This window comes from Pristiophorus japonicus, chromosome 12 (genome assembly GCF_044704955.1).
Source record: "Pristiophorus japonicus isolate sPriJap1 chromosome 12, sPriJap1.hap1, whole genome shotgun sequence".
NCBI lineage: Eukaryota > Metazoa > Chordata > Chondrichthyes > Pristiophoridae > Pristiophorus > Pristiophorus japonicus.
Window position 1 is genome coordinate 162259485 of NC_091988.1, and position 25467 is coordinate 162284951.

At 43.3% G+C, this 25467-nt stretch overlaps 1 protein-coding gene across 1 annotated transcript in view; it reads left to right on the plus strand.

Moving 5' to 3' along the window:
• LOC139277521 (solute carrier family 12 member 5-like) overlaps nucleotides 1–25467 on the plus strand; it is a 1462676-nt gene that overhangs the window by 988989 nt on the left and 448220 nt on the right. Inside the window, exon 3 of the mRNA XM_070896072.1 lies at nucleotides 1359–1490. Coding sequence (XP_070752173.1) covers nucleotides 1359–1490 — 132 coding nt within the window. The remainder of the gene's footprint in view (nucleotides 1–1358; nucleotides 1491–25467) is intronic.

The window sequence follows — 25467 nt, forward strand, 5'->3', positions numbered from 1 at the left end:
CCTCTCCCTCGAGTGTGGGCCCAGCTTGTGCAGTTGTGGTTGCTTTTCTCCAGGCAGGACCCATCAAAGCAGCAACCCTTTCTTCCAAGGGTGTCAGTGGGTGCAGATTTTCCAGGCCTCCTCCTGTTCGAGTTCTTTCCCTTTTATTATATGCCACCTTCCTCTGCAAAGGTGAAAATACAACTTTTTAGAGAGGGTGCCTTTCTGCTTGGTTGGACATATTCAGCTGGTCACATTTACATTACAATTGCAATTGCATTGAATAAATGAAAATATTACTTACACTAACTACTTGACCAAGGTCCTGCCACTTCTTTTTGCACTGGCCTCCAGACCTCGGGGTGGTCACCATAGCACAGTAATCTGCTGCAAGTTGGTTCCAGTAATTCTTCATTTCTTTGGGTGGAACTTTTATGTGACCTCTGCTGGTGCCCAGCTCCTGCCATCTGGCCTCAATCATAGTAACTAGTGCCTCCACTTCATCCTGCAAGCAATTTTTGTTCCTTGCACTGTGTTGCATCTTGTATTGCAGCTCCAATTTTTCCAATGTTCTCACACAACACTCAACGTTCTCAGACACACAACTGGCTCTTGAAAAATGGCCGATTGCAAACTGTGAGCTGTACTGCGCATGTGCATCATTAGGAATAACCTAAAAAATGTCCTTTTGTTTTCGCGCTTGCACAGAAGGTGAGGCATCGTTTTTTCGCCGCAAACAGCAGGCTCCACCCCCCAAAGCGACTGGACAGGCTTTGTGGTGCCAATTTTGAAAAATACAGCGGGGAAACTTGGCACAAATATCTTTGGAGTATTTCTGGCCTAAAAAAATTAGGGCGTGACTCTGGCAATACGCCAAAAAACGGCTTTGGGCAAAATTGCGCCCAATATGTTGCAGCACAGAACAATAGGCTGCTCTCAGGCTCAGAATATAAAACACCAACGTGACTAATTATAATATTTCTGTACATTTATTTTGAACAACACAATACCCGAATCAGATTTTGGTCCCAAATTGTGATTTTTTTTTCTGGATGAATTTATTAAATTCTCAGTTTATCCCATTTTGCCACAATGTAGATTGATGTATTGGTTTGCAATTCTAATAGTGTCAGAGTGGGCCAAAATCTAGCCAAAGGTTAATCAGCTATTCATAAAGTTGGATTTTGGGGTCACTGCCTTCATATTATTCAAATTATTAGTCTTTGCCTTTGCAAGCATGGCATTTAAATTTGAATGGTTTTGTAATGTGCTATCGATTAGTCAGTGCAGTGCTAATCAATTGCAGAAACACAAAGTAGTATTTGCTGTCTCACTGTTTGAAATTCACCATTTTGTGGTGTGCCTTTGCTGCTTTACAGGAGGAAATGGATACCAGCCCGATGGTATCGTCTCTTCTCAGTGGTCTGGCCAATTATACCAACCTTCCCCAGGGGGTCAAGGAGCACGAAGAGGCTGAAAACAATGAGGGGGCCAGGAAGAAGCAAGTCAAGGTACAAAATCCAATGGGACAAAGAATCACGGTGTAGTTATACTGCCATTGTTACGTTGCTTTTGCGTTATATGGAATCGCTCCGCAGTAATATAAAAATTACAGCAGAATTCTGGAGCCAGATCCCAACCTAACTAGGAGAAGCTAGACATGATCTAAGGGAACCAAATGAGTGTCGCTTCCCCTGTGCTTCTTCACTAACTGAGCACAGAAGCCAATCGTTCCTTAATCTAGTTTGTAAGTTATATGTGGGATTGTTCTGTGTTTACTTCCATTTGACTGTGAGGGAATTTGACACATCAGGAGTAAGGATTCCTCTGGTTACTATGCAGAGACACACAGTAGATGTGTCTGTGAAGAGTTTGTCTTGAAAAATTGTTAACATGCTCTAAAAAAGAAACTTGTTTGTGTATTTTAAAATAACTCAGTTATGATTATGACTGAGTAAAGGGGAAACCTTCCCTAACAAATTTACAATCCTGTTATGAATATCAAGGAGGCAAATTCTTAGCCAAATTGATAAATCCAACTTACCTCTGACAGTAGGTTCGGTGAACGAGCACACGAACAAAATGGACAACGGCTACAAAATGAAGTACAAGCCGGGTGTCTGAATGGTGCAAATATGTTGGGCCCATTTTCCTGACCTCTCTCCCCTGTCCAGGAACGTACAGGCAGAGTTTTTAACCTGCTCCTATTGCAAGCACAGGTCGATATCCAATCCTTTAGGTATAACCCTGGAAATCACAGGGTAATGTAAAGTGGGGGCATCATGGGGCCCTGTCCCTCCTTCCTGTTATGAGCACCTGGCGCAGGCACTACCGACAGGAATATCGGTCCCTTTTTTCCAGCTATTAGTTGTCACCTATTGGATAAGAATACTATTCACTCCAATGAAATGAGTATCTGAATGCTGACATCATCCCCTCTTCTCTCCGCCCCACACCACCTTTAATTCTTCAATTTTTCAAGGTCAAATCATTCTGGTTTACAACAATTTGGCAAAGTTTTCAATGAAGTGTACAGTTTTGCAGTTCATATGTCAATATAATTAACATGCTAAATCCAGATTAATTGGCCCCTGTTTTCAATTTCTCAAATGCTGGTCTAAACAAATTCATGTTTAGGAATTCCTCACAGAGTTTGAAGTCCAATTTAGCTCCAGCTCTGATAGCTTATCTATATTTAACACATAGAAGCTTGAAGTGTGAGATCTGTGTAACAGTGGAAAGCGTGAGAGGGGATTTTTTTTTTCCATTTCCAGCATTAAATCAGTGAGTCTGGAGCAAGCTTAATGGTTGCTCATCAGATTTGCTGGGGTCAGCCCTAATTAATAAACCTTTAGGCCTAAATTGAACCTAATGGGAGGACCATTAGGTCACTAATGTGAGGAGCTCACCAATAGAAGTGATTGGGAAGCTGCATGTCTCTTTAATACTTAGCTTAGCCTTAAAGGGCTTAAAGTAGGTGCCTGCATGGGGCCAAAAATTGTTGCAACCTTTATGAGAACTTTATTTTTCAGCCTTTACAAAAACTGTGAATATTTTAACTTTATTCTTGAGCCTTTACAAAAGCCGTTTGGGGCTTGAAAGAAATTGCCTGTCAAAAGCTAGCGGCAGCCACAATAAACATGGAAATTAATTCTGTGGGCAAGCAATGGGGAGTTGTACAGCTCCCAAACCATCAGAGACTTCAGCACATAACCTAGGCTGGCACTCCAGTGCAGTAAAGAGTGAGGCACAATCAGATGTGCAGTCTTTCAGATGAGAGGTTAAATTCAGGCCCCAGTGAACGGAAAATTCAAAGAAGAGCAGGGGAGTTCTCCCCGGTGTCCTGACCAATATTAATGCCTCAACCAACATCGCAAAAAACCCCAGATGATCAAGTCATTATCTCATTGCTGTTTGTGGGAGCTTGCTGTGCGCAAAATTGGCTGCCGCGTTTCCTACATTACAACAGTGACTACACTTCAAAAGGCATTCATTTGTGGTAAAGTTAGGACATCCTGAGGTCACAAAAAGTACTTACATAAATGCAAGTCTTTCTTTTTTTTGCTGGATGGCCAATGGAGTGGAGATGTCGCTGCATGAGGTGGGTTGCGTTACTTGGCACTTGAAAGTACCCTCCCCAGAGGGAAACAATGCAGCATACCTGGCAAGAGGTGACACACTGGGCCAATGCTGTGTGCACTACCTTACAAAACCTAGGAACAGATGTGGAAGATGATACTTTAAGGAAGCTCCCATAGTAACACCGCCCAACAATACCATTTACCAAGTAAGTGGCACAGTATGCAGGTTTCAAGATGTGGTCTGTCAACTGATTTACTGTGAGCTCTTGCCAAGTGTTCACACAGTCTGACAGCTCTTTCACTGCTGATCATTCATATCCTTACTTCAGTAGGATACGCATTCAAACTACAACTTACAGTTGAAAGCCTTGACACATTCATATTTTCAAAGGTTTGATACATAAATTCATCATCACATAAGCTTAGCTGCATGACATACTGCTACTTACTGGGACACAGATAGGCTGCAGATAGGACACATGTCTTTGTGCTCCTTCAACCTGCACATCGCAAGACTACTATGTTTACATGACAAGAAGGCAGAGTAAAGGGTACAAAAATTAGATCCCTTATATTCCCTTGGTGGAGGCTGTAATATATTCTTTACCACATCACTAACACATGCATTACACAAGGTGGCTCCAACAGTTATCATATGACCTTGTCACATGATCCTTTATTGTATTTACATCAGCAGTTGCATTACCATAGTAGTCCACTAGGTGGAGCAGTAATCCACTAAGGGGAGTTCTATATTACAGAGACCATCTAGGATATCCTTACAAATAAGCGCATGAAAAGAGTAGGCCTTCTCCCGGTAGTTCGTGAGCTTGAAAAGATAGGAACAAAGGAATAGGAGTAAGCCATTTAGCCCCTCAAACCTATTCTGCCATTCAGTGAGATCATGGGTGATATGTGACCTAACTCCATATACCTGCCTTTGCCCCATATCCCTTAATACCTTTGGTTGGAAAAATCTATCATATCAAATTTAAAATTAACAATTGATCTAGCATTAATTGCCATTTGCGGAAGAGAGTTCCAAATTTCTATCACTCTTTGCGTGTTTCCTAACTTCACTCCTGAAAGGTCTGGCTCTAATTTTTAAACAACTTCCCCTAGTCCCAGACTCCCCAACAGAAATAGTTTCTCTCTATCTACCTTATCTGTTCCCCTTAATATCTTGAAAACTTTATAATCAAATCATCCCTTAATCTTCTAAACTCCAAGGAATACAATCTTAGTTTGTGTGAACTCTCCTTGTATTTTGGAGTCCAGGTGTCATTCAGGTAAATCTATGCTTCAGAACTCCAGGTTTGGTCTAACTAGGACTTTGTATAGCTGCAGCATAACTTCTACCCCCTTGTATTCTAGTCCTCTAGATATAAAGGTCAGTATTCAATTAGCATTTTTAAGAGCATAAGAACATAAGAATTTAGAGCCGGAGTAGGTCATATGGCTCTTCAAGCCTCCTCCACTATTCAATAAGATCATGGCTGATCTTGAACCTCAATTCCTTGATTCCCCCAGGGTCCAAACATCTATCTATCTCAGCCTTGAATATACTCAGTGACTCAGCATCCACAGCCCTTTAGGGTAGAGTATTTCAAAGATTCACAAAACTCTGAGTGAAGAAATTCCTCCTCATTGGTCTTAAATGGCCAACCCCTTATCCTGAGACTATGCCCCCCAGTTCTAGACTTTCCAGCCAACAGAAGCAACCTCTCAGCATCTACTCCGTCAATCCCCCTCAGAATCTTATATGTTTCAATAAGATCACCCCTCATTCTTCTAAATTCCAGAGAATACAGGTCCAATTTATTCAACCTCTCCTCATAAGATAACCCTCTCATCCAAGGGATCAATCTAGTGAACCTTCATTACACTGCCTTTAAAGCATTTATGTCCTTTCTCAGATAAGGAGACCAAAACTGTGTCCAGTACTCCAGGTGTGGTCTCACCAAAGCCCTGTACAATTGTAGTAAGACCTCCTGACTCTTAAAGTCCAATCTCCTTGCTATAAAGGACAACATAGAAACATTGAAATATAGAAACATAGAAACATAGAAAATAGGTACAAGAGTAGGCCATTCGGCCCCTCGAGCCTGCACCGCTATTCAATAAGATCATGGCTGAGCATTCCCTCAGTACCCTTTCCTGCTTTCTCTTCATACCCCTTGATCCCCTTAGCCGTAAGGGCCATATCTAACTCCCTCTTGAATATATCCAATGAAGTGGCATCAACAACTCTCTGTGGCAGGGAATTCCATAGGTTAACAACTCTCTGTGAGAAGAAGTTTCTCCTCATCTCAGTCTTAAATGGCCTACCCCATATCCTAAGGCTATGTCCCCTGGTTCTGGACTTCCTCAACATCGGGAACATTTTTCCCGCATCTAACCTATCCAGTCCCGTCAGAATCTTATACATTTCTATGAGATCCCCTCTCATCCTTCTAAACTTCAATGAATAGAGGCCCAGTTGATCCAGTCTCTCCTCATATGACAGTCCAGCCATCCCTGGAATCAGTCTGGTGAACCTTCGCTGCACTCCCTCAATAGCAAGAACATCCTTCCTCAGATTAGGAGACCAAAACTGAACACAATATTCCAGGTGAGGCCTCACTAAGACCCTGTACAACTGCAGCAAGACCTCCCTGCTCCTATACTCAAATCCCCTAGCTATGAAGGCCAACATACCATTTGCCTTCTTTACTGCCTGCTGTACCTGCATGCCCACTTTCAGTGACTGATGAACCATGACACCCAGGTCTCGTTGCACCTCCCCTTTTCCTAATCTGCCGCCATTCAGATAATATTCTGCCTTCGTGTTTTTGCCACCAAAATGGATAACCTCACATTTATCCACATTATACTGCATCTGCCATGCATTTGCCCACTCATCTAACCTGTCCAAGTGACCCTGCAGCCTCTTAGCGTCCTCCTCACAGCTCACACCACCACCAGGTTTGGTGTCATCCGCAAACTTGGAGATATTACACTCAATTCCTTCATCTAAATCGTTAATATATATTGTAAAGAGCTGGGGTCCTAGCACTGAGCCCTGCAGCACTCCACTAGTCACTGCCTACCATTCTGAAAAGGACCCGTTTATCCCGACTTTCTGCTTCCTGTCTGCCAACCAGTTCTCTATCCACGTCAGTACATTACACCCAATACCATGCGCTTTGATTTTGCACACCAATCTCTTGTGCGGGACCTTGTCAAAAGCCTTTTGAAAGTCCAAATACACCACATCCACTGGTTCTCCCTTGTCCACTCTGCAAGTTACATCCTTAAAAAATTCCAGAAGATTCTTCAAGCATGATTTCCCTTTCATAAATCCATGCTGATTTGGTCTGATCCTGTCACTGCTTTCCAAATGCGTTGCTATTTCATCCTTAATGATTGATTCCAACATTTTCCCCACTACTGATGTCAGGTTAACCGGTCTATAATTACCCGTTTTCTCTCTCCCTCCTTTTTTAAAAAGTGGTGTTACATTAGCTGCTCTCCAGCCCATAGGGACTGATCCAGAGTCGATAGACTGTTGGAAAATGATCACCAATGCATCCACTATTTCTAGGGCCACTTCCTTAAGTACTCTGGGATGCAGACTATCAGGACCCGGGCATTTGTCGGCCTTCAATCCCATCAATTTCCCGAATACAATTTCCTGCATAATAAGGATATCCTTCAGTTTCTCCTTCTCACTAGGCCCACTGTCCCCTAGTACATTCAAAAGGTTATTTGTGTCTTCCTTCGTGAATTATTGGTTCAATTGTTCTGCCATTTCTTTGTTCCCCATTATAAATGCACCTGAATCCGACTGCAAGGGACCTACATTTGTCTTCACTAATCTTTTTCTCTTCACATATTTATACAAGCTTTTGCAGTCAGTTTTTATGTTCCCTGCAAGCTTCCCCTCATACTCTATTGTCCCCCTCTTAATAAATCCTTAGTCCTCCTCTGTTGAATTCTAAATTTCTCCCAGTCCTCAGGTTTGTTGCTTTTTCTAGCCAATTTATATGCCTTTTCCTTGGCTTTAATACTATACTTAATATCCCTTGTTAGCCATAGTTGAGCCTTCTTCCCCATTTTATTTTTACTCCAGACAGGGATGTACAATTGCTGAAGTTCACCCATGTGATCTTTAAATGTTTGCCATTGCTTATCCACCGGCAACCCTTTAAATATCCTTTGCCAGTCTATTCTAGCCAATTCACACCTCATACTGTTGAAGTTACCTTTCCTTAAGTTCAGGACCCTAGTCTCTGAATTAACTGTGTCACTTTCCATCTTAATAAAAAATTCTACCATATTATGATCACTCTTCCCCAAGGGGCCTCGCACAACAAGATTGCTAATTAGTCCCTTCTCATTACACATCACCCAGTCTTGGATGGCCTGCCCTCTAGTTGGTTCCTCGACATATTGGTCTAGAAAACCATCCCTTATGCACTCCAGGAAATCCTCCTCCACCGCATTGCTACTAGTTTGGTTAGCCCAATCAATATGTAGATTAAAGTTGCCCATGATAACTGCTGTACCTTTATTGCACACATCCCTTATTTCTTGTTTGATGCTGTCCCCAACCTCACTACTACTGTAGTGAGGTTGGTGGTCTGTACACAACTCCCACTAGCGTTTTCTGCCCTTTGGAATTCCGTAGCTCCACCCATACCGATTCCACATCATCCAGGCTAATGTCCCTCCTTACTGTTGCATTAATTTCCTCTTTAACCAGCAATGCCACCCCACCTCCTTTTCCTCTCTGCCTATCCTTCCTAAATGTTGAATACCCCTGGATGTTGCGTTCTCAGCCTTGGTCACCCTGGAGCCATGTCTCCGTGATGCCAATTACATCATATCCGTTAACTGCATCTACGCATCCACCTTATTCCGAACACTCCTCGCATTGAGGAACAGAGCCTTCAGGCTTGTCTTTTGAACACACTTTGCCCTTTAGAATTTTTCTGTAATGTGGCCCTTTTTGTTTTTTGCCTTGGCTTTCTCTGCCCACCACTTTTACTATTCTTCTTTCTATCTTTTGCTTCTGCCTCCATTTTATTTCCCTCTGTCTCCTTGCATAGGTTCCCATCCCCCTGCCATGTTAGTTTAACTCTTCCCCAACAGCACTAGCAAACACTCCCCCTAGGACATTGGTTCCGGTCCTGCCCAGGTGCAGACCTTCCGGTTTGTACTGGTCCCACCTCCCCCAGAACCGGTTCCAACATCCCAGGAATTTGAATCCCTCCCTTCTGCACCACTCCTTAAGCCACATATTCATCTGAGCTATCCTGCAATTCCTACTCTGACTAGCACGTGGCACGGGTAGCAATCGTGAGATTACTACTTTTGAGGTCCTATATTTTAGTTTAGCTCCTAGCTCCCTAAATTCGTCTCGTAGGACCTCATCCCATTTTTTACCTATATCGTTGGTACCTATATGCACCACGACAACTGGCTGTTCACCCTCACTTTTCAGAATGTCCTGCACCCACTCCGAGACATCCTTGACCCTTGCACCAGGGAGGCAACATACCATCCTGGAGTCTCGGTTGCAGCCGCAGAAATGCCTATCTATTCCCCTTACAATCGAATCCCCTATCACTATAGCTCTCCCACTCTTTTTCCTGCCCTCCTGTGCAGCAGAACCAGCCACTGTGCCATGAACTTGGCTGCTGCTGCTCCCACCGATGAGTCATCCCCCTCAACAGTACCCAAAGCGGTGTATCTGTTTTGCCTTTCTAATTGCTTGCTGTACCAGCATGCTAGCTTTCTGTGTTTCCTATACAAGGACACACAAATATCTCTGGATACCAACATTTAATAGTTTCTCGCCATTGAAAAACTATTCTGTTTTTCTATTTTTCATGTCAAAGTGAATAACCTCACATTTCCTCACATTATACTCCATCTGCCAAGTTATTGCCCACTCATATAACATGTCTCTATCCCTTTGCAGGCTCTTTGTGTCCTCCTCACAGCTTACTTTCCCACCTAGCTTTGTACCATCAGCAAACTTGGATACATTGCACTCGGTTCCTTCATCTAAGTAATTAATATAGATTGTAAATAGCTGAAGCCCAAGCACTGATCCTTGCAGTACCCCACTAATTACAGCCTGCCAACCTGAAAATTACCCGTTTATCCCTTGTCTCTGTTTTCTGTCCGTTAACTAATCCTCTAACCATGGTAATATATTACTCCCAGCCCTATGATCCCGTATATTGTGTAATAAGCTTTTATGTGGCACCTTATCGAATGCCTTTTGGAAATCCAAACCTACACCCACTGGTTCCCCTTTATCTACCCTGTTAGTTACATCCTCAAAAAACTCTAATACATTTGTTAAACATGATTTCCTTTTCATAAAACCATGTTGACTCTGCATAATCATCTTAATATTTTCTACGTGCCCTGTTACCACTTCCTTAATAATGGAGTTCAGTAATTTCCTGACAACTGATATCAGGCTAACTGGCCTGTAGTTCCCGGTTTTCTCTCTCCCTCCTTTCTTGAACATTTGCTACCTTCCAATCCACTGAGACCGTTCTAGAATCTAGGGAATTTTGGAAGATCAAAACTAATGCATTCACTGTTGCCAATTCTTTTAGAACCATAGGATGAAGGCCATCAGATCCAAGAGATTTGTTGGCTTTTAGTCCCATTAGTTTCTCAAGTACGTTTTCTCTACTAACATTAATTACTTTAAGTTCCTCACTCTCATTAACTTGGTTCCCCACTATTTTTGGTATGCTTTTTGTGTCTTCTACTGTGGAGACAGATACAAAGTATCTGTTTAAAGTCTCTGCCATTTCCTTATTCCCCATTATAATTTCACCTGTCTCAGCCTCGAAGGGACCAACGCTTACTTTTGCTACTCTCTTCCTTTTTTACATATTGTAGAAGCTCTTACAATTTTTTTTTAATATTTCTTGCTCGTTTACTCTCATATATTCAAAAGGGAGTTATATTCAAAAGGGAGTTAGATGAAGTCCTTACTACTCGGGGGATCAAGGGTTATGGCGAGAAAGCAGGAAGGGGGTACTGAAGTTTCATGTTCAGCCATGAACTCATTGAATGGCGGTGCAGGCTAGAAGGGCTGAATGGCCTGCTCCTGCACCTATTTTCTATGTTTCTATGTTTCTATATTCTATGTTCTTTTTTAATCAAAGTTTTGGTCATCCTTTGCTGGTTTCTAAAGCTCTCTCAATCCTCAGGTTTACTACTATTCTTCGCAACATTATAAGCCCCTTCTTTTAACCTAATCCTTCACTTCTTTAGTCAGCCACAGATGGATCACTTTTCCTGTGGAGTTTTTATTTCTCAATGGAATGTATATTTGCAGAGCAGGCTCAAAGGGCTGAATGGCGTACGCCTGCTCCTATTTCTTATAGTCATTGAGAATTTTGGAATATTTCTTTAAATGTTTGCCACTGCTTATCTACCACCATAACTTTTTATCTAGTTTCCTAATGGACTTTATCTAACTCGCCCCTCACACCTCTGTAATTGGCTTTATTTAAGTTTGAGACTCTCTTTTCCACCTGAATTATTTCACTCTCAATCGCAATGTGAAATCCTCACTCTTCCCCAAAGGATCCTTTACTATGATATTACTAATTAAGCCTGTCTCAATACACAATACGATCTAATTTAGCCTATTCCCTGGTTGGTTCCATGATGTATTGTTCTAAGAAACTGCCTCAAATGCATTCCATGAACTCATCCTTCAGACTATGCAAATTTGATTTGCCCAGCCTGTATGAAGATTAAATTCCCTCATGATTATTGTATTACCTTTGTTACAAGCTCCTTTTATTTGTTGCTTAATATTCTGTCCAATGTTATAGCTATTGTTTGGGGGTCTATAATCTACTCCCACCTGTGTTTTCTGCCCCTTGTTATTTCTTATCTCCATCCATACTGATTCTACTTCCTGATCTTCTGAGCCAAGATCCTTTCTCACTACTGACCTTATGTCATCAATTATTATCACATTATTTGGAGGGTGGTAGTCTAGGTGGGGTAGAGGAACAAAGGGATCCTGGAGTACAAATAAACAAATCGCTAAAGGTTGCGCCACAGGTTAGCAAGGCCATAAAAAAAGCAAACCAAGTGCTAGGGTTTATTTCTAGAGGTATAGAATTGAAAAGTATGCAAGTTATGCTAAACCTGTATTGAACCTTGGTTAGACCACATTTAAGAGTACTGAGTATAGTTCTGGTTGCCATATTATTAAAAAGGATACAGAGGCATTGGAGAGGGTGATGCGAGGGTATACATATCAGGAAAGGATGAACAGGCTGGGTCTCTTTTCTCTTGCAAAAAGAAGGCTGAGGGGTAACCTAATAGAGGTCTTTAAAATTATGAAAGGTTTTGATAGAGTGGATACAGATAGAATTTCCATTCTTGTTGTAGCGAAGAGCATAACTAGAAGCCATCAATCTAAGATAGTCACCAAGAAATCCAATAGGGAATTCAGAAGAATATTCCTTACCCAAAGAGTGGAACTCGCTACCACAGGGATTGGTTGAAGCAAATAGTACAGATGCATTTAAGCATCTAGTACAGAGGCTAGATAAGCATATGAGGGAGAAGGGATTAGAGGGTTATGTGGATAGATTTAGATGAGGAAAGACGGGAGGAGGCTCGAGTGAAGCATAAATGACGGCAAGGACTGGTTGGGCCGAATGGCCTGTTGCTTTGCCGTATATCCTATGTATGTAATCCTATGTATCAGAGCTACCCCCTACTTTTCCTTTCTGCTTGTCTTTTCTAAACATCAAGTACCCTGGAATATTTCGTTCCCAACCTTGGTTACCTTGCAACCACGTCTCTGTAATGGCTATTAGATCAAAGCCATTTATCTCTATTTGTGTCACTAATTCATTTACCTTGTTATGAATGCTTGGTGCATTCAGTTAAAGAATCTTTAATTTAACTTTTTACCATTATTCCCTGCTTTTACCTTATTCACTAATGCACGTTTACCATTAGATTCTCTGTCCCTTCCTGTCACACTCTGCTTATCTTTACCTAAATCACTACTCTGCTCCATTGCCTTTACTTTTCTCTTCAGATTTCTACATTTCCCCTCATCTGATCCCTCCCCCACATTTTATTTTAAAGCCCTGTCTACAGCCCTAGTTAGGGGGGAACCAAGGGGCTAATGAGAGTGAGGAACTTAAAGTAATTCGATTTGCCATTTGATTATTTTCTGCACCTGTTCATGAGATTTTAATGATCTATGTATATGGACCCACAAATCTCTTTGGACTTCCATTATTTCTAGCTTTTCACTGTTTAGAAAGTACTCTCTTCAATCCTTTTTAGGTACCAAGTAGATGACTTCACATTTGCCTACATTGAAATCCATTTGCTACAGCTTTGCCCATTTGCTTAATCTATTAATATCTCTTTGTAATATGTTTCTATGCACACTGCTTACAATGCTACCTATCTTTGCGTCATCGGCAAACTTGGATATGTGGCTTTCTATGCCATCATCTAAGTCATTAATAAATATGGTGAATTGTTCAGGCCCCAACACAGATAGCACCAAGTGAGTCACAGTGCACAGGTGAGGAGGAGCAAGTGGAGGCGTCAAGGGAGAAGCAGGAACTTGCTACCTGTGCTGGCCATGTGGCTGCTTTCATTGACCTATCTACTTTGGGAAGTGCGGCCATGCAATGACATGTGGTGACCGTGTCATGCTCCTGATACTAATGTGTGAGAAGGGAGATGAAAGTTCTGGTCATGTTGAGCTGAGCATCAATCACCTGTTTGATGCATGTGTGGCTGAAACTGCAGATAATCTCTATGCTAGCCTGGAAGGAGGTGGAGGTTGAGGCTGATGACCCTATGTGTCACTTGGTAATCCCATCCCTAAGTAGGAAGTTGACAACAGGTGTCCTTACATTTGATGGCACAAATCTGTTACTGTCTTAATGCTGATGGAGCCTGTGTAACCAGTTCCCTCCAGCAATGGCTTCTCCCCACTCCGGCATCGTTACCTCTGGTGTCCTCCAAAAATCTGTCCTTGGTCCCCTCTTATTTCTCATCTATATGTTGCCCTTTGGCAATATCATCCGAAAACACGGAGTCAGTTTTCACATGTACGTTGACAACACCCATCTCTACCTCGCTACCATTTCTGTCGACCCCTGCTTGGTCTCTAAATTGTCAGATTGCTTGTCCGACATCCAGTACTGGATGAGCAGAAATTTTCTTCAATTAAATATTAGGAAGACCTAAGCCTTTATCTTTAGTCCCTGCCACAAACTGCGTTCCCTAACCATTGACTCCAATCCTCTCCCTAGCATCAATCTGAGGGTGAACAAGACTGTTCGCAACCTAGGTGTCATATTTGACCCTGAAATTTGTTTTCAGCCACATATCCATGGCATAACTAAAACCGCCTTTTCCCACCTCTGTAATATTGCCTGCCTCAGGCCCAGGCCTCAGCTCTTCTGCTGCTGAAACCCTCATTCAAGCCTTTGTTACCTCTAGACTCCAACTCACTCCTGGCCGGCCTTCCACATTCTACCCTACGTAAACTTGAAGTCATCCAAAACTCAACTGCCCGTGTACTAACCCGCAGCAAGTCAAGATCACCCATCACCCCTGTGCTTTCTGACCTACATTGGCTCCCAATTAAACAACGCCTCAATTTCAAAATTCCCATCCTTGTTTACAAATCCCTCCATAGACTTGCCCCTCCCTATCTCTGTAATCTTTTCCAGCCTCACAATCCCACAACATGTCTGCGCCTCTCAAATTCTGGCCTCTTGAACATCCCTCATTATAACTGCTCAACCATCGGTGGACGTGCCTTCAGCTGCCTGGGCCCTAAGCTCTGGAACCCCCTTCCTAAACCTCTCCTTCTCTCTAGCCCTTTCCTCCTTTTAAGATGCTCGTTAAAAACCTACCTTTTTAAACAAGCTTTTGAGCATCTGCCTTAATTTCTTCTGTGGCTTGGTGCCAAATTTATTTGTTTGTCTGTAACACTGTTGTGAAGCGCCTTGGGACGTTTTACTATGTTAAAGGCGCTATATAACTAAAAGTTATTATTATTAACAGCTAGGTATGGCATAGCCTATAGATATTTTTGGTGATGTAATAGTAGGTGTAGGCACTCTGCACTGTTTTCTGCTGATATCCCTAACTTATTTTCTTTTATATTGTAGTAATTCTACCATGAAATAACATAATAGCTGTGCTTTAAAATCAATCCCCATGATTAAGTTTGAACTGTCCTACCAACTGGCTCAGGACTCTGGAGAAAGCAATTAAAGCAGAGAAATTAAAATTAAAATGAGACTTTAAAAAGATGGATATGGCAAATCCATGGCTAATAGTACAAAAGAAAATCAAGTAGAAAATGTAGAAAGGGTGCCAAAAAGGATAAAAAGAGAGCATGAAGAAAGCCTGGCAGATTACATATTGGGTAATAGTAAACAATTTTTTTTAAAAAGCATTAAAAGAATAGTTAATGAAGGGGGGAAGGCTATTCGAAATGAAAAAGAAGAGGCTGCCACAGAGGATGAAGGAATGGTGAAGATATTAAATGAAAATGAAAGGGAGGAAGTGGAGCAATTAGATAAGGAAGTAAAACTGAAAAAGTAGGTGGTACTCTAAGTGGAAAAGGCACTGGGCCCTGGACATCTGCATTCTAAAATATGCAGGGAAATCAGAGAGAAAATAACAGGGACTTAGCCCGCATCTCTGTTCAAGAAGGGAGAAAGGGAAAAGCTGGGTAACTATAGACCAATCATAAATTGGAATAAAATTCATACTCACTCAAAAAGACATGAGTTAATTAAGGACTGCCAGAACAGATTTGTAAAAGACAACTCATGTCTGATAAAATAGTTCTTTGACCAAATATCAGAGTGCGTTAATAAAGGAAATGCAGTGGATGTTGTGTGTTTGGATTTTTGAAAGGCATTTGATAAAATGAAGGACACAGTTTTAAAGGGAATGTCGTAGCGTGGATACATAGCTGACTAATGGACAGAAACAGACAGAAGTGGTTAATGGAGGTTTTTCAGACAAGAGTGATGTAAACAGTGGCACTCCCCCAGGGGACAATGTTGGGGCAATTGCTCTTTTCAAGATAAATATAACTGAGTTGGGCTTGGGCATAGGAAACACAATATCACAATTCGCAGATCAGTCAAAAATAAAGAGCATGGTTAACTGAGAAAGGGACTGTAAACAACTTTAGCGAAACATATAAAAGCATATACTGCGGATGCTGGAATCTGAAATAAGACAGAAAATGCTGGAAATACTCAGCAGGTCAGGCAGCATCTGTGGAGAGAGAAACAGAGTTAACATTTCAGGTCAATGACCCTTCTTCAGAACTGAGGAAGGGTCATCGACTTGAAATGTTAACTCTTTTCTCTCTCCATTGATGCTGCCTGACCTGCTGAGTATTTCCAGAATTTCAGTTTTTATCAACAGACCATAGATAGCTTACATAGATTTGGATGAAGTTTAATGTGGAGAACTATAACACATTTTAGAAGGATGACTAAGGAGAGGAAATATGCACTAAATGGTAAATCTTTTCAAGGAGTTGAGGTGCAGAGAGACTTAGGAGTTCAGATACACAAATCTTAGAGGACAATTTGATATAACTGTTTAAAAAAAAAGAAGGATCCTGGCTTTATAATTGCAGAATCGAGTATAAAAGTGGAAACAATGCTAACCCCGATCATACCGATCATTCATTTGTCCACAGGTTGAATATTGTGTCCAGTTTTATGGACCCTACTTGAGGGAGGATGTCAGGAGAAATTGGGATTCTTTTCACTAGAATATAGAAAGTTAAGAGAAGACCTGATAGAGGTGTTCAAAATTATGAGGTTTTGATAAAGGTAAATAGGGTCAATTGAGTGAGTTGCTTAAAGAGGACATCGGTAAAAGAAAGGAGAGGTTAGCAGAATATCTTTTTGCAGAGGGATGATAGGACATGACTGTTTTATCAGAAGCAGTGGAGGAAGCAGAACCCACAATAGGTTTTAACAAGGAAATGGACCATTATTGGAAAAATAAACATTTGACGCAGTATGGGAAAGTTTGGGGGAATGGACTAAACAGATAGCTCTTTCAGAGAGACAGCACAGGCACAGGCACAGGCACAATGGGCCAACTGGCTTCCTTCTGTATTGTAAAATGCTGTGAAAATGATGGAGCATCACTCACACACACACACAGCAGCAAACTTACCACATCTGATTTAAGCTCCAAATGTACAGTATGAATGACCTCGGCAGTTCACTGAGCCTATGCCTGCTGGTCTCTGCTGACAGGTCCTTGGCTCTGACAGAATTAGATTGTGACCAAATGAGAGGGTAGAGGCTGGCATTGTCCAGCAAACCTGTTGGTTGCCTCATTAAAACCCCGTGCAGCAGGATAACATTTGCCCATTTGCTGTCAATGTAACAACTCTCCCAGGCCTGTAGCAGCATGTGTGTGCCCTGCTGGGCATCTGACACATTTTACAATAGCTCATTTCCTGCTACATAATTCCTAAATTCATAATTCTGTCATGCTTTGTTTCTTAAGACATCCTTGCAAAACTTAAATTTATAAAGATCAGGAAAAAGCAGCATTAACTATAAATCATTGATTCATTTCTCTATTGACGATGTGATATTGCAAAACTATCAGCCACATCCTTTAGATGCTGGATGCAGCAAATTGAGAGGAACGTGACTAGCAATGCTAACACGCTGTAGCCAGACAGTCAGGTAGATATTCACGATTTCAATTTTAATGTGTGGCGAGCATTCCAGACTATGCACGCTATATTTTAGGGCTCCTACCCTGTTCGGCCAGACTCACTTGTGGCTGAATTTTCAGCTTTGCTGTTTTCGGAGCAAAAAGGGAGATGGGGTGGGAAATTTACCCCCGATTAACATTTGCGCTGTGTAGAGTAATTTGTGTCATTTGGGCCCTGCGGGGCGCAGCGCAAAGGGAGACGTTGTACGACTTTTGCGGCGCAAAAGCGGGAACCTCGCCAATTAAAGTGAGGGGCCGGGAGTGCTCCAAGTGAGGCTTTGAGAGGGGAAACCACACCCCCCTAAAAAATCATAAAAACATTGCCAACACCCTTACAATACAAATCGCTGTAAAAATACAAAAGAATAAACACTGGAACTTTCCTTTTTTTCAGTTTATCCACCTCACCGCCGTTGGCAGGGCTGGACCGCTGTGTTTTCCCTGGCGGTCATCGCGGGGCGCGTAGAGCGGCGTACAGGTCAGGTGTGAGTCCAAACTTCTGCCGCAATGCGAGCCGCTGCACACGCGGCGCAGCTCTCCCCGGCGGCGCTTCTAAGTGCCGCCTCAAATCCCGACCCGAGGATCGCACCCGGACGCAAAAGAGCTCACCACCCCATTTTTCGCCATGGAGGGTCAAAACCCGGCAAAACCTGGGTCGCAAACAACCTGAAAATCCAGCTCAAGATCTCGTAATGTCAGGAATTGATAGGGGTGAGAGTTTGCTCTGATGTTCTGGCGTGTCACACCACCAGCTCACCTGCCACAGCCTGTTAAATCAAGATTACAATAGGTCCTTTTGGTAGAGCTGTGCTTTTAAATCTCTAAATCGTTGATTCATGGAGGCAAGCAGGCGAGGAATATACAGTGGAATTGCCAGTTGTTGACCAGGCTGATTGCCAGAAGGTGAAAATGATCGCATCACAGAATCCAGTGGAACCGTGTCATAAAGCATCTCCCTCTAATTAACACACTCTCCTGTTCACACAGTTTCAAACAGCGCAGTGTCATATCTGCTGCCCCTGTTGACAAAGGTGAACTATGGTCCATGAAACCAGTAGCTTAAAATAAAGACAGTGAAACAGTCAGCAGGTGGCGAAAGAGAGGATAAGACATGAACTTGAGATGGACACCAGTGCAGAAAGATGGACGGGGGTTAGGGAGTACATTATATAATAATAATATATATGGAACAGAGGAGAAAAAAGATCCTCTGTCAAAATTCTGATGTAGGGTCTCGACCCGAAACATTAACTCTGCTTCCTCTCCACAGATGCTGCCTGACCTGCTGAGATTTCCAGCATTTTCTGTTTTTCTTCCAGATTCCAGCATCCGCAGTATTTTGCTTTAGAAAAAAGATGAGCTGGTTCCAGTGAATGACTGAGTCAGATGGGTACTATATGGGGCAAAGAGATGCAGCAACTATCTTAAGTAAACACATTGGGGCTATGCATTAATTCAGCGAATGGAACCTTTTAGTTACCATGCCAACCTCACTGTGCCGCAGTTTGGCTGGATCCCAAAAGGTGTCAAATAGAAATACGTTATAGTTTAGCCCATATATGGAGCGATTTCCTCTAGTCAGTGTATGTTTGTGACTGTTACAGTTCAGGCCATATGGGGAGAGATTTCCTCTGGTCAGTGTGTGTTTGCAACTGTTACGGTCCCGGATCTTCCCCTAATATTCACTCTGGTGTTCACGCCTACACAGCAGTTTCCATACACAGCAAACTGGGTCCCCGATGAACCAAATCTTTCATCTTATTCACCACTGGGTATGGGATAGCTTATCCATGTTTAACAAACAATCATTCATCACAACATATCACTCACTGGAGAATATGTAGGAAGCACATACCATCCTGCGAATGACTCCCAATTTTCTTTACCTGTTTTGCTTCAATGGACAAGAAAATCGTGCGGGGTGTAAAACGGGTTGCCGATGCATTATCGCCCAAGAGCAATTTCACCCTCTATATTTTGAGACAGCTGTCAGCAAAAGGAATTCAATCTTACCTCCGAAAATACCACCTCATTGGCTAAAACTATTTGGACAAACATTTTTCAAGTGAAATAGTATAAGAAGAAAAAGGACACAGCGAGATACTAAAGGTACAATAACAAAGCTTGCGCAATACGGGCCAGAAATTCGATATCTCCCTAATCAGGGTGCTAACTTTTGAGAAGTTGGAAGTTTAACACTAAGAAATCTCGCTGCCCGCTAAATTCAGTCTCAGCGCTCAAAGAATGCAGGGGTGTGCTAAATCAGGCACTAATGGTTTGCTGAGTGGCAGTAGGCTCTAAGCGATAATGAGTATGAGGTGTGTATTCGGGAGTGAGCATTGACAAAGGCACCTTGCAGCCATTAAAGGGGAGGGTCACTGGAGTCTGCACACCAGCCCCCAATGATTTGGGGAGTGCAGAATGATGATATTCTGTGAGATAGAAACATAGAAACATAGAAAATAGATGCAGGTGTAGGCCATTCGGTCCTTCGAGCCTGCACCACCATTCAATGAGTTCATGGCTGAACATGCAACTTCAGTACCCCATTCCTGCTTTCTCGCCATACCGCTTGATCCCCTTAGTAGTAAGAACGACATCTAACTCCTTTTTGAATATATTTAGTGAATTGGCCTCAACAACTTTCTGTGGTAGAGAATTCCACAGGTTCACCACTCTCTGGTTGAAGAAGTTTCTCCTCATCTCGGTTCTAAATGGCTTACCCCTTATCCTTAGAAATGCAAAGGCTTTTGACAGCCTGCAACAGTCCGGGGATTGAGCAGCCTTTATTTGGCTGCAGACACTTCTGTGCTCTCTGCCACTCATAACTGACCTTTGGAACGGAAGTTCCTTGACAGCTGGGACATATCTCTTTAAGTAGCGCCCCGCCAGCCACCAGAGAGCATGTTCACACCTCCGCTCGCTGGCGCTGTCAGCACGCCGTGGTAAGGCCAGGGTGGGGGGCACTGCTGAAGTTTGCAGATCGGACGTCCAGTGAGCGTTATACATCACGATCTGCAGGGCGAAAGGTGCTGAGGCGCTAACTGTTATCACCGACACTGCGTCGCCAGCAAATTTGTCGTGCAGCACGGGATTTGCTCCGCTGCGGCGTCATTGCCTGAGCACTCTGTTAACACCCCCACTCCCCCAAAAACTGTCTCAACACAGGAAATAAGAAAGTCTGAAATCCTTTTTGTTGTTTTCAGTAGCTTTTGGTAAAAGTTTCCGATGGTATTTATGGGGGAATGAGCTTTAGCAGAGTCCCTTTTAGCTTGCTCACAAGTAGAGATAGAGAGATGCTGATAACTGAAGAGCCCAAAAAAGACAGGACTAGAAATTGGGTGCATTTGCACCACCTGTTAGCACCCCTGGGGGGGCGCTAATGGGGCGCAAATGCTTTTGCGACTGGCGCGGCACTGATATGGAATATCTGTTCCATATATATTATTATTATCGACTCCCACCATATTGGGCGGGGGTTTAGCGATGGCGCTACAGCGTTGCGCCCCGATCTCCTGCGCCTGGAGATCGTGATGCCATTGTCGTGCGCATCGCCCCGTTAACGCCCTGGACCCGAAATTCACTTTCGCCCCCTGCAGCAGCGCTGGGTAAAAACACCAACACCAGCAGCTGCAGGAGGCATGGGTCGGATAGCCGGCCACTACCAGAGTGATGATTAAAGGCAAGGTGGCTGAGGTAAGTAAAAAAAAGACCTTTGTTGTTGCCCTTTTCTTTATGTGTTCCTGCCCACGATCGACCTGCCCTGCACTCTACTTGAGTGGCGGGCTGATCACACGGTTCCACCGCTCCCTTGGTGGTCCAGATACGTCTGTTTTAAATTGCAGCGATGGCCCTTCCCTTTAAGGGGACGAAGGGCCCTTTGTACGCAGCAGCTCTGACGCTGAGGTCTCCAGCCCAGCGACATCCTTTAGCGCTCCAAGAAGGAAGTGCAACTCTTGATTTAGCTCTCCACTTCCTTTCTGGGGCACTAAAGATAATTTTTTGAGAACGGGGAAAACATTAACCTGGCACTAAAAGTTTCCCGGATTTCAAAAGTTACCGTCCCCAAAGGGGCAATAATTAACTTTCCCCCCTGTGGCTTTTCAAAGCATAATTTCCTTGGTTGAAAATGCAGAGGTTTTGCAGATTGCCCTTGGAAAACACCAGCCATGTGTTAATAGGCAAAGAAATGAGTATCATTGCAGAAATACACACACATCTTCTCAGTATGCTGAAGATAGGGCCATAGCACAAAATGGGCGATAGTAAATCAGCAGCCCATTTTGCACCTCACCTGATTTTCTTTTCCTGTTTTACTTCGTCAACTTCAATGGACAAGAAAATCGGTGGGGGGGGCGTGGTGTAAAGCGGTCAGCCAATTCACTCTGGCCCATTTGGTGCTACAGCCCTTACATTTTGAGACAGCCATCACCAACAGGAATTCACTTAGAATAGTAGTGTGGCGGATGCTAGGCACACGAACATTGTGTCACGATTATACTGTGCAGTCTGACACACATTGAAGCAACCGGGACGATTCATTTTAAATTGGCATTTGCCATTGACGAAGAAGCATAGCTCTGATTGCAATTAACCACTACATTGTTGCCAGAAAGTGCTTGCACTCCTCTTCAGCTGATGCTACACTAGCTCACTAATCCCCCCACCCCACACCATCACCCCACACACCCAATATAAATATAGTGCAAGATTAATATGCGCATTAATGCACCAGTTTCAGGAGGAAATCCTGTGTGTAATGTGAAGGATCTCTGGAGCAAGGTGATTTTTTTTTGAACGAATAGTCAACATTTTCCAGGAGACAAAAGGTTAGGTAGGAGGTGTGCCTGTAGCTTGTAACTATTTTAGTTAAGACTGTGGTAAGTGCCACCCTGAGTCCCGCCCCTTTATCAGGTGCAGTTATATTACTACAATGCTGGTGGATCCCTTTCATATTTGGGAATACAGTACGTAAAATAAAATCAAGGAAAGAGCAGAGGGCTCCCATACGTGAAAAATAAGCAACGGAGCAAGGCCGAAAGGTCAGTTCTTAGCATTACCAGTTCGTTTACTTTTTACTCATCTTAAATCAATGAGCTGCACTAAAGAACATGAAAACATAAGAAATTGGAGCAGGAGTAGGCCATTTGGCCCTCGAGCCAGCTCTGCCATTTAATAAGATCATGGCTGATCTGATCATGGATTCAGTTCCACTTCCCTGCCCACTCCCCATAACCCCTTATTCCCGTATCGCTCAAAAATCTGACTATCTCCGCCTTAAATATATTCAATGACGCAACCTCCACAGCTCTCTGGGGCAGAGAATTCCACAGATTTACAATCCTCTGAGAGAAGAAATTCCTCCTCATCTCAGTTTTAAATGGGCGGCCCCTTATTCTGAGACTATGTCCCCTAGTTTTAGTTTCCCCTATGAGTGGAAATGTCATTTCTGCATCCACCTTGTCGAGCCCCCTCATTAGCTTATATATTTCGATAAGATAACCTCTCATTCTTCTGAACTCCAATGTGTATAGGCTCAACCTACAGAACCAGTGGGAACCTGTCCAACCTCTGTCGTCGAGCTACAGTACACGGACGATGCCTGCGTCTGCGCACATACAGAGGCTGCACTTAAGGATGTAGCCGACGTATTTACTGAGGCATACGAAAGCATGGGCCTTACACTAAACATCCGTAAGACAAAAGTCCTCCACCAGCCTGTCCTCAATGCACAGCACTGCACCCCCCCCCCCCCCCCCCCAGTCATCAAGATCCATGGCGCGGCCCTGGACACTGTGGACCACTTCCATACCTTGGGAACCTCCTATCAACAAGAGCAGGCATCGACGACAAGATCCAACACCGCCTCCAGTGCGCCAGTGCAGCCTTCGGCCGCCTGAGGGAAAGAGTGTTTGAAGACCAGGCCCTCAAAACTACCACAAAGCTCATGATCTGCTGGCTGTAGTAATACCTGCCCTCCTGTATGGCTCAGAGACATGGACCATGTACAGTAGACGCCTCTAGTTGCTGGAGAAATATCACCAACGATGTCTCCACAAGATCCTACAAATCCCCTGGGAGGACAGGCGCACCAACATCAGCGTCCTCATTCAGGCCAACATCCCCAACATTGAAGCACTGACCACACTCAATCAGCTCCGCTGGGTAGGCCACATAGTCCGCATGCCAGACACGAGACTCCCAAAGCAAGTGCTCTACTCGGAGCTCCTTCACGGCAAATGAACCAAAGGTGGGCAGCGGAAACGTACGAGGACACCCTCAAAGCCTCCCTGATAAAATGCAACATCCCCACTGACACCTGGGAGTCACTGGCCCAAGACTGCCCTAAGTGGAGGAAGTGCATCCGAGAGGGCTGAGCACCTCGAATCTCAATGCCGAGGGTGTGCAGAAATCAAGCGCAGACAATGGAAAGAGTGTATGGCAAACCAGTCCCGCCCACCCTGTCCCTCAACGACTATCAGTCCCATTCGTATTGGATTGTTCAACCACCAAAGATCTCACTTCAGGAGTGGAAGCAAGTCTTCCTCGATTCCGAGGGGCTGCCTAGGTTGATGATGATGATGATGGACTCAACCTATCTTCATAAGTCAAGCCCCTCATCTCCGGAATCAACCTAGTGAACTTTCTCTGAATAGCCTCAAATTCAAGTATATCCTTCCTTAAATACGGAGACCAAAACTGTACACAGTACTCCAGATGTGGCCTCACCAATACCCTGTACAGTTGTAGCAGGACTTCACTGCTTTTATACTCGATCCCCCTTGCAATAAAGGCCAACATTCCATTTACCTTCCTGATTACTTGCTGTACCTGCATACTAAGTTTCTTTTTTTTCATGCACAAGGATCCCCAGGTCCCTCTGTACTGCAACACTTTACAATTTTTCTCCATTTAAATTTTAATTTGCTTTTCTATTTTTTCTGCCAAAGTGGATAACCTCACATTTTCCCACATTATACTCCATCTGCCAGATTTTTGCCCACTCACTTAGCCTGTCTATATCCTTCTGCATATTTTTTGTGTCCTCCTCACAGTTTGCTTTCCCACCCATCTTTGTATCATCAGCAAACTTGGCTACATTGCACTCGGTCCCTTCATCCAAGTCATTAATACATGATAATTGAATCAACTTTAATTTAGTTGTGCCGTCGGAACAAACTAAAGTGACTGAAATTAATAACAGTGGTGACACAAATGAGTCCCAATGACCTGCTGTGCCATCAGCAAATTTACTTCAGAATGACAAAATATCCAACTGATAATATCCCATCACTCAGACCTCCTCATGTGTTTTATAAATTGATGCCATCCTGATTTCAGAAGGAGCCCGCCAGGCTTTGCTGAGATACCAGCAGATGTGTGCTCTGGGGGAGTGCTCACTGCAGACAGCACAGGCCCCGTGTGGGCTCCTGGTCTATGAAGGACCGGTTTGAGGTGTGTAATTAAGATATGACTCACATCTCTCAAATCAGCAGTGTGTGGTGCAGCAATCCGGAACAGTCATCGCTAATTGACAAATCGTGAATCAGAAAATTGCTAAGTGTTTCGCTCAACAACAGTACCACTGTATGAAAAACAAGTAGTGTTACTGTGTACCCATTATTGCAGTGCAACATTCTTTGTGTTATGTAATTCTGTTATTTTAATTGTGCAGCAGGTTAAAACAAAATATCAACAATTGCAAAATAACATCAGGATGAAGGAGTGACACAAAAAAAGGGTGGGTTGGGGATGGGTGGGACGTTAAAATGTTACAAATCTCAAGTCCGACTCCAATCCGCCTCCAACCCGCCCACTTCTGGTTTTACAAAGGACTACATAGGATATATGGCACAGAAACAGGCCATTCGGCCCAACCAGTCCATGTCAGCATTTATGCTCCACTCGAGCCTCCTACCGTCTTTCCTCATCTAACCATCTATTCCCTTCTCCCTCATATGCTTGTCTAGCCTCCCCTTAAATGCAATGATTTTACTTGCTTCAACCACTCCCTGTGGTAGCGAGTTCCACATTCTCACTACTATTTGGGGAAGGAATTGTCTTCTGAATTCCCTATTGGTGATTATCTTATATTGATGCTCTTCCCCACAAG